Source organism: Petromyzon marinus, chromosome 74, assembly GCF_048934315.1.
Source record: "Petromyzon marinus isolate PM22_M1 ecotype Great Lakes invasive population chromosome 74, UKy_Petmar_22M1.pri1.0, whole genome shotgun sequence".
NCBI classification, from domain to species: domain Eukaryota; kingdom Metazoa; phylum Chordata; class Hyperoartia; order Petromyzontiformes; family Petromyzontidae; genus Petromyzon; species Petromyzon marinus.
In genome coordinates, this window is record NC_133740.1 from 10757865 (window position 1) to 10767745 (window position 9881).

The window sequence follows — 9881 nt, forward strand, 5'->3', positions numbered from 1 at the left end:
CTCGACCATCAACCTTGCATCTCCAAGTCCACCCACCTCGACCGTCAACCTTGCATCTCCAAGTCCACCCACCTCGACCATCAACCTTGCATCTCCAAGTCCACCCACCTCGACCATCAACCTTGCATCTCCAAGTCCACCCACCTCGACCATCAACCTTGCATCACCAAGTCCACCCACCTCGACCATCAACCTTGCATCTCCAAGTCCACCCACCTCGACCATCAACCTTGCATCACCAAGTCCACCCACCTCGACCATCAACCTTGTATCTCCAAGTCCACCCACCTCGACCATCAACCTTGCATCACCAAGTCCACCCACCTCGACCATCAACCTTGCATCACCAAGTCCACCCACACTGACCATCAACCTTGCATCACCAAGTCCACCCACCTCGACCATCAACCTTGCATCACCAAGTCCACCCACCTCGACCATCAACCTTGCATCTCCAAGTCCACCCACCTCGACCATCAATCTTGCATCTCCAAGTCCACCCACACTGACCATCAACCTTGCATCACCAAGTCCACCCACCTCGACCATCAACCTTGCATCTCCAAGTCCACCCACCTCGACCATCAACCTTGCATCTCCAAGTCCACCCACACTGACCATCAACCTTGCATCACCAAGTCCACCCACCTCGACCATCAACCTTGCATCACCAAGTCCACCCACCTCCACCATCAAGCTTGCATCACCAAGTCCACCCACCTCGACCATCAACCTTGCATCTCCAAGTCCATCCACCTCGACCATCAACCTTGCATCACCAAGTCCACCCACCTCGACCATCAACCTTGCATCTCCAAGTCCACCCACACTGACCATCAACCTTGCATCTCCAAATCCACCCACACTGACCATCAACCTTGCATCACCAAGTCCACCCACCTCGACCATCAACCTTGCATCTCCAAGTCCACCCACCTCGACCATCAACCTTGCATCACCAAGTCCACCCACCTCGACCATCAACCTTGCATCACCAAGTCCACCCACCTCGACCATCAACCTTGCATCTCCAAGTCCACCCACCTCGACCATCACCCTTGCATCTCCAAGTCCACCCACACTGACCATCAACCTTGCATCACCAAGTCCACCCACCTCGACCATCAACCTTGCATCACCAAGTCCACCCACCTCCACCATCAAGCTTGCATCACCAAGTCCACCCACCTCGACCATCAACCTTGCATCTCCAAGTCCATCCACCTCGACCATCAATCTTGCATCACCAAGTCCACCCACCTCGACCATCAACCTTGCATCTCCAAGTCCACCCACACTGACCATCAACTTTGCATCTCCAAATCCACCCACACTGACCATCAACCTTGCATCACCAAGTCCACCCACCTCGACCATCAACCTTGCATCTCCAAGTCCACCCACCTCGACCATCAACCTTCTATCACCAAGTCCACCCACCTCGACCATCAACCTTGCATCACCAAGTCCACCCACCTCGACCATCAACCTTGCATCACCAAGTCCACCCACCTCGACCATCAACCTTGCATCTCCAAGTCCACCCACCTCGACCATCAACCTTGCATCTCCAAGTCCACCCACCTCGACCATCAACCTTGCATCACCAAGTCCACCCACACTGACCACCAACCTTGCATCTCCAAGTCCACCCACCTCGACCATCAACCTTGCATCACCAAGTCCACCCACCTCGACCATCAACCTGGCTCACCAAGTCCACCCACCTCGACCATCAACCTTGCATCACCAAGTCACCCACCTCGACCATCAACCTTGCATCACCAAGTCCACCCACCTCGACCATCCACCTTGCATCGGCAAGTCCACCCACACTGACCATCAACCTTGCATCTCCAAATCCACCCACCTCGACCATCAACCCTTGCATCTCCAAGTCCACCCACCTCAACCATCAACCTTGCATCACCAAGTCCACCCACACTGACCATCAACCTTGCATCTGCAAGTCTACCCACACTGACCATCAAACCTTGCATCACCAAGTCCACCCACACTGACCATCAACCTTGCATCACCAAGTCCACCCACCTCGACCATCAACCTTGCATCACCAAGTCCACCCACACTGACCATCAACCTTGCATCTCCAAGTCCACCCACCTCGATCATCAACCTTGCATCACCAAGTCCACCCACCTCGACCATCAACCTTCTATCTCCAAGTCCACCCACCTTGACCATCAACCTTCTATCTCCAGGTCCGGCCATGGTTGACTGTCCACCTTCCACCAAGATGAGCAGCACGAGATCAACCTCACCGTCCAATCAGGGAGCCGGCCACTGTGGACCGTCCAATCAGGGAGCCGGCCACTGTGGGCCGTCCACTCAGGGAGCCGGCCACTGTGGACTGTCCACTCAGGGAGCCGGCCTTGATGAACCGTCCAATCAGGGAGCCGGCCACTATGAACCGTCCAACCAGGGAGCCGGCCGCTGTGGTCCGTCCACTCATGGAGCCGGCCTTGATGGACCGTCCACTCAGGGAGCCGGCCACTGTGGACCGTCCAATCAGGGAGCCGGCCTTGATGGACCGTCCACTCAGGGAGCCGGCCACTGTGGACCGTCCAATCAGGGAGCCGGCCTTGATGAACCGTCCACTCAGGGAGCCGGCCACTGTGGACCGTCCAATCAGGGAGCCGGCCTTGATGGACCATCCAATCAGGGAGCCGACCACTGTGGACCGTCCAATCAGGGAGCCGGCCACTGTGGACCGTCCACTCAGGGAGCCGGCCTTGATGAACCGTCCAATCAGGGAGCCGGCCACTATGAACCGTCCAATCAGGGAGCCGGCCACTGTGGTCCGTCCACTCAGGGAGCCGGCCTTGATGGACCGTCCACTCAGGGAGCCGGCCACTGTGGACCGTCCAATCAGGGAGCCGGCCTTGATGGACCATCCACTCAGGGAGCCGGCCGCTGTGGACCGTCCAATCAGGGAACCGGCCACTGTGAACCGTCCACTCAGGGAGCCGGCCACTGTGGACCGTCCAATCAGGGAGCCGGCCTTGATGGACCGTCCACTCAGGGAGCCGGCCACTATGAACCGTCCAATCAGGGAGCCGGCCGCTGTGAACCGTCCACTCAGGGAGCCTGCCTTGATGAACCGTCCACTCAGGGAGCCGGCCGCTGTGGACCGTCCAATCAGGGAGCCGGCTTGATGGACCGTCCACTCAGGGAGCCGGCCACTATGAACTGTCCAATCAGGGAGCCGGCCGCTGTGAACTGCTTGATGAACCGTCCACTCAGGGAGCCGGCCGCTGTGGACCGTCCAATCAGGGAGCCGGCCGCTGTGAACCGTCCACTCAGGGAGCCTGCCTTGATGAACCGTCCACTCAGGGAGCCGGCCGCTGTGGACCGTCCAATCAGGGAGCCGGCCTTGATGGACCGTCCACTCAGGGAGCCGGCCACTATGAACTGTCCAATCAGGGAGCCGGCCACGATGGACCGTCCACTCAGGGAGCCGGCCACTGTGGACCGTCCACTCGGGGAGCCGGCCACTGTGGACCTTTGGTCTGCGGCCAGAAGCTGGGATGGACGGCTGACCCCCGCATCCCCCCTGGTGTCCCCCTGGCCGCCGGCGGGCTCGCCCGTCGAGCGCTGCGTGGACGTGCTGGTATCCAGCGCCAGGCACCCAGCGCTCTTCGCCGTGCAGGCCTGGAGCCAGCTGCACCGGCTGGAGCGGCTGGAGGCGAGAATGTGGCGCCACTATGGGAACCTCCAGGGCCACGGGGGCAGGCGGACGTGGCGGAGGAGGCGGAAGATGAAGAGGTGGCGGCTGAGGAGGTGGGCGACTGAGCCGTCGTTCGTAGCCTGCGTCAGGATGACCGGTGAGTGGTGTTGTATAAGTAGGTTATGAGAATTTGATGAGAATAATAAAATTAAATGAAATTTGGAAAATTGCGTAATTATCCGAAATTATGTTAATTGATGTAATTATGTGCATAAATTATGCTAATCCAGGAGATAATCGTATTCATTTATGTGCGAGTGTGATTATGCTACTGCAAGCCGTTATGGTAATCAGCCCCGCCTCGCTGACGAGGGTCGGATTATCAATCGGGATCATGCAATTAACGTATGAAAGTATGCAGGTGTGCTGTAAGTATGTCAGATTAAACTCAGCTTCGTTGTTTAACTTCGTATTATTGATCAGTATAATACAATTATTCTCGCTTTAACATTTGCTGAGTGTATGTGTGTTTATGTCAGGTCTCCAGATTCAGATCTCAACGCAGGATACAGCTCTTATGCATGAAATTTGCGGAAAGAAACACGCAACCACTTGTGCGTTAATCAATTTTATTTTCTAACTAAACTTTAACTCTAGAAGATGCAACTCCCGGCTTGGAATTCCAACACAGTATCAACACGGTATCACCAACGACTGCGTCGCTTCACTTTGACAACGACACATGTGACCCATTCGACCGCGTAACGCGAGCTCAGTTGGTGAGAGAGAGATAGAGATGGAGTCGTTAAAACATACAGGCACGCTATTCTAACAAAAACCTTAATACTCTATTATGAATGATTATACTTGAATTGCCCACGCAGTACTGCACTCATTATTGATCATATGCAACCCTTAATGCAGTTCTTGTCACGTTGCTAACAGGGCAGCAGGCCGATTGATTATTATGCAACGATATTCATATGACAAGGCAATCAAACAATTATTAATTCCCAAAAGCACAAGTATCCGTCAATAGATTAGTCGAGAGAGCTAAGAATATGAATGCACATTACAATTCCTTATAGGGGAAACACATTAATTAACGGATTATTAACATAGCATATAATCACTAACACATTACAACTAATTACTAATCTACAACTCATTACTAATCATAACCATTAACTGATTACTAATCGATTATAGAATTACAATACCCCCCCTCCGCCTCAAATCACTGCACCTGAAATGAGTTAAATGATGACGTCACCCTGCTGCTCTATTTAAAACCGGGAGCAAGCGAGGGCTTTACCATTCTGGCGAATTGCCCGATGATGCTGGATGTATTTACCAGCGAAACGTCGTACAACTCAAACTGTAAATGTTGTGGATTCACTCTTCAACACACCGGTGGGCTAAAGTAGTGAACTATTTGCCTTTTGTCAACTGTGACACTTTTTTTGCTGATTGGCCGTGTCGGGTGGTGGGAGGGTTACGACACATTTATGAATGTGTGAGTGTTGTTGATCTTCTGCGTTAATTCTTTGCGCAAAGCAGACGCCAAGGTTGGGGGCATCCCTTGTATCAAAAATGTGTTTGTTCCCCTGCGGGGGAGCGGTGGGGGTGTGAGGGTGTGTGTGTCAAACGGACAGCGGGGTTTCCTCTGTCACGCGGTCGGCTGGAGTTCGGCTGATGCGGATTGACGAGTGGACACGGTGCTGTAGTCGCGGTGTTCCGTCGGTAGATGGCGCTCACTGGTTGCGCGCTCTCTAGCGCTGTGCGCTCCTGGTGGCTGCTGATTTTGCTCACGGGCGGCTGGTCAGGCTCTTTTCCGCTGCTGGATGGGCCAAGTCTCACGCGCTCTTCGCTGGTTCGCTGACCCTTTTGCTTGCGGGCGGCTGGTCAGGCTCTTCCGCTGCTGGATGACTGCGCTCTCTCTCTCTCTCTGTGGAGATGCCCGAACACGCGCCCTCTCTCTGGTTCGCTGGCAGCGGGCTCTCTCCGCCGCTGGATGGGCCAAGTCGGCACACGCTTGGCCGCTGGCGGCAGACGCTCTTGCTCGGTGCGTCGGTCGCGCTGCAGCTGTGAGCCGGCACCCGATGTGGAAATAAAAGTCTTTTGAGCGATACTTAGTAGCCTTCCAGCTCTGAACTCGCGCTCGTTGGCGCCTCGCTACTCGGCGAGCCTCGCCATTCTCAGTTGACCGCGGGGCCACCCCGGGCCTGCCGGGCGCCGCACTCTTCTGCAGCCCGCCGGGCTGACAACTTGTTGAACTCGCCGTTCCTTGTTGGACTGAACTTTTGAGATGATGGTTGAGCCATTTGAAAAGAAATCTCCGCTCTGCGCAGTGGGGGGGGGGGGGGGGGGTGGTCTGTGTGTGTGTGTGTGCATCCGTGTGTGTGTTCCGTGATCAGGATATGTATGTGAACTGTCAAAAGTCAAGCGGGTCATGGTATGTGATCCTTGGCAGTCTGGAGATCCTCCAGATAGTCGTTTGACCTTCCTTCGCCCCGGAGTTTATTAATTATTAATATTTTTAATGGACTTTTTACGGTCTACATCTGCTGTTTGCTGGGTCCTTGGTTTGTGTGTTTTTATTTATTATTTCGGACACAATAAAAAAAATGTATCGGCAAATATTATTGATATCGATTTTGGAAAAGGCCTATATATCCAACAATGGGCAGCGGTGAGGGGGACGCGGTGAGGGGGACGCGGTGAGGGGGACTCGGTGAGGGGGACGCGGTGAGGGGGACGCGGTGAGGAAGATGTGGTGAGGAGGATGTGGTGAGGAGGATGTGGTGAGGAGGATGTGGTGAGGAGGATGTGGTGAGGAGGATGTGGTGAGGAGGATGTGGTGAGGAGGATGTGGTGAGGAGGATGTGGTGAGGAGGACGTGGTGAGGAGGATGTGGAGAGGAGGATGTGGTGAGGAGGATGTGGTGAGGAGGATGTGGTGAGGAGGATGTGGTGAGGAGGACGTGGTGAGGAGGATGTGGTGAGGAGGATGTGGTGAGGAGGATGTGGTGAGGAGGATGTGGTGAGGAGGATGTGGTGAGGAGGACGCGTGTCGCTCTCCCTCAGGGTGTACCGTGTGGAGCTGAAGTGCGCATGCCCGCCGGGCAAGGCCATGGTGTACCGGGTGGACTACGGCGAGTGGGACCTCGTCCCCTTGTCCACCCTGCGGCCCCTCGTCCCGGCGTTCACCCGGCTTCCCGTGCAGGCCCACCTGGCCCAGCTCGCGGGTGAGGCCCCCGGGTGTCCCCCACCCCCGGGTGACCCCCACCCCTGGGTGACCCCCACCACCCAGGTGACCCCCACCCCCAGGTGACCCCCCCCCCCGGGTGTCCCCCCCTACCCCCAGGTGTCCCCCACCCCCGGGTGACCCCCCCCCCCCGGGTGTCCCTACCCCCAGGTGTCCCCCACCCCCGGGTGACCCCCCCCCCCGGGTGTCCCCCCCCCCCTACCCCCAGGTGTCCCCCACCCCCGGGTGACCCCCCCCCCGGGTGTCCCCCCCCCTACCCCCAGGTGTCCCCCACCCCCGGGTGACCCCCCCCCCCCCGGGTGTCCCCCCCCCAGGTGACCCACCCCCGGGTGTCCCTACCCCCGGGTGACCCCCCCCCCCCCACCCCCGGGTGTCCCCCCCCCCCCACCCCCGGGTGTCCCCCCCCCTACCTCCGGGTGTCCCCCCCCCTACCCCCGGGTGACTCCCCCCCGGGTGACCCCCCCCCCCCGGGTAACCCCCCCGCCCCCCCCCACTCCCCGGTTCCCCCCCCGCCCCACCCCCCGCTGACCGCCGTGAATGTCCGCTCCGCCTCCCGCCCTCAGACGTCCCCTGCAGGCGCTGGTCGCCGGAGCTCAGCCAGGTGTTCAGGAAGCTGGTGGAGGGGCGGCCGTTTGTGGCCCGCGTGGAGGGGGCGGGGGGCGACCCGGCGGGGCGAGCGCCCAGGCTGAGGGTGTCCCTGGTGGACACGTCCCATCCCGAGCGGGACGTCGTCATCGGCCAGGTCATGATGGGATTTGCTCGGGATTGGTGACGAGGAGGACGACGAGGGAGGAGGACGAGGAGGAGGAGGACGATGAGGAGGAAGAGGAGGAGGAGTGCAGCGTCGTCCCACGCACAGCGTCGTCGCCACGCGCAGTGTCACGCACAGCGTCAATACACGCACAGCGTCGTCACACACACAGCGTTATCACAGCGTCATCACACGCACAGCGTCATCACAGCGTCATCACACGCACAGCGTTATCACACGCACAGCGTTATCACAGCGTCATCCCATGCACAGCGTCGTCACACGCACGCGTCGCCACACGCACAGCGTTATCACAGCGTCATCACACGCACAGCGTCATCACACGCACAGCGTCATCACACGCACAGCGTCATCACAGCGTCATCACACGCACAGCGTCATCACACGCACAGCGTCATCACACGCACAGCGTTATCACAGCGTCATCACACGCACAGCGCCGTCCCACGCACAGCGTCGTCACACGCACAGCGTCATCACAGCGTCGTCGCCATGCACAGCGTCGTCGCCATACGCAGCGTCATCACCACGTGCAGCGTGACCACGCACGTCATCACACGCGCAGCGTCATCACACACACAGCGTTATCACTCGCACAGCGTTATCACAGCGTCATCACACACACAGCGTCGTCGCCATACGCAGCGTCATCACACGCACAGCGTTATCACAGCGTCATCACACGAACAGCGTCATCACACGCACAGCGTCATCACACGCACAGCGTCGTCACACGCACAGCGTTATCACAGCGTCGTCGCCATGCACAGTGTCGTCGCCATACGCAGCGTCATCACCACGTGCAGCATGACCACGCACGTCATCACATGCGCAGCGTCATCACACGCACTGTTATCACAGCGTCATCACACGCACAGCGTCGTCACCACGCGCAGCGTTATCACAGCGTCATCACACGCACAGCGTCATCACACGCACAGCGTCATCACACGCACAGCGTTATCACAGCGTCATCACACGCACAGCATCATCACACGCACAGCGTCGTCACGCGCAGCGTTATCACAGCGTCATCACACGCACAGCGTTATCACAGCGTCATCACACGCACAGCGTCATCACACGCACAGCGTCATCACACGCACAGCGTCGTCGCCATGCGCAGCGTTATCACAGCGTCATCACACGCACAGCGTCATCACACGCACAGCGTTATCATAGCGTCATCACATGCACAGCGTCGTCACACGCACAGCGTCGTCACACGCACAGCGTTATCACAGCGTCATCACACGCACAGCGTTATCACAGCGTCATCACACGCACAGCGTCATCACACGCACAGCGTCATCGCACGCACAGCGTCATCACACGCACGGCGTCGTCGCCAAGCGCAGCGTCATCACCACGCGCAGCGTGACCACGCACGTCATCACACATGTCATCACATGCGCAGCGTCGTCACACGCAGAGTCCTCACACGCACAGTATCATCACCACGTGTTGCGTCATCACGCACAGCGGCCGCCCCGGTTAATGCCGCCTGCTGGACTGACCGCGGCGATACTCTGCAGGACCCTCTTTTGAATCGTCTTGAGACTCGGCGAGGCGAACCCAACGGCACCCGCAAGCTTTTTGCGAGTCACTCCACGTTAACCAGGGCTGCCTCGGGGTCCCGAACCGCGACCCTCTGTAGCAGGCCGGTGTTAAAACGCGCTTAACCGCATGGCCACTCGAATCATCATCATCATCATCACCGCCACCCACCCCCCACCACTTCTTTAATCGCATGAGAAAATAATTTCGACGCTTTTGTTGTTCCGTGCCGCGCTTATTTTTGATGTTTGTTGACTGTGTTGAAATACACGTGGCGATGGCAGGCGCGGGTCTGCGTGTCGGTTCATCCAACGGGGCCGCGGGACGTTGTTATTGCACGGCGCTGCGAACCTGGAAACGCACCCGAGTTCGAGTCCCCTCCGTGGCGAACATCGGTGGCGAGCGATGCCTTTCACAACCTGTTCCGCCCACCCCCTCCCCAACCTTCGCCAACCCTCAATGACGAGCGTGGCGAAGCATGGTCACGTGATCACCACCAGCGGTGGTCACGGCGCACGTGGCCGCTGACCAGTCACTGTGGAGGCAGGCAGCGAGGGTTGGTGGATTGCACACGGATGGGCTGTGTGGAGTCGTACC

The 9881-nt window shown here is 58.0% G+C and overlaps 1 protein-coding gene across 1 annotated transcript; it reads left to right on the forward strand.

Annotated features, from left to right (window-relative positions):
* The first annotated feature begins 6632 nt into the window (after positions 1–6632).
* On the forward strand, positions 6633–9567 carry LOC142907085 (tudor domain-containing protein 7B-like). The gene is made up of 2 exons (XM_076056110.1): positions 6633–6935; positions 7519–9567. The coding sequence occupies exons 1-2, from the start codon at positions 6821–6823 to the stop codon at positions 7725–7727; spliced, it is 324 nt and encodes a 107-aa protein (XP_075912225.1). The 5' UTR covers positions 6633–6820; the 3' UTR covers positions 7728–9567.
* The last annotated feature ends 314 nt before the right edge of the window (positions 9568–9881 follow it).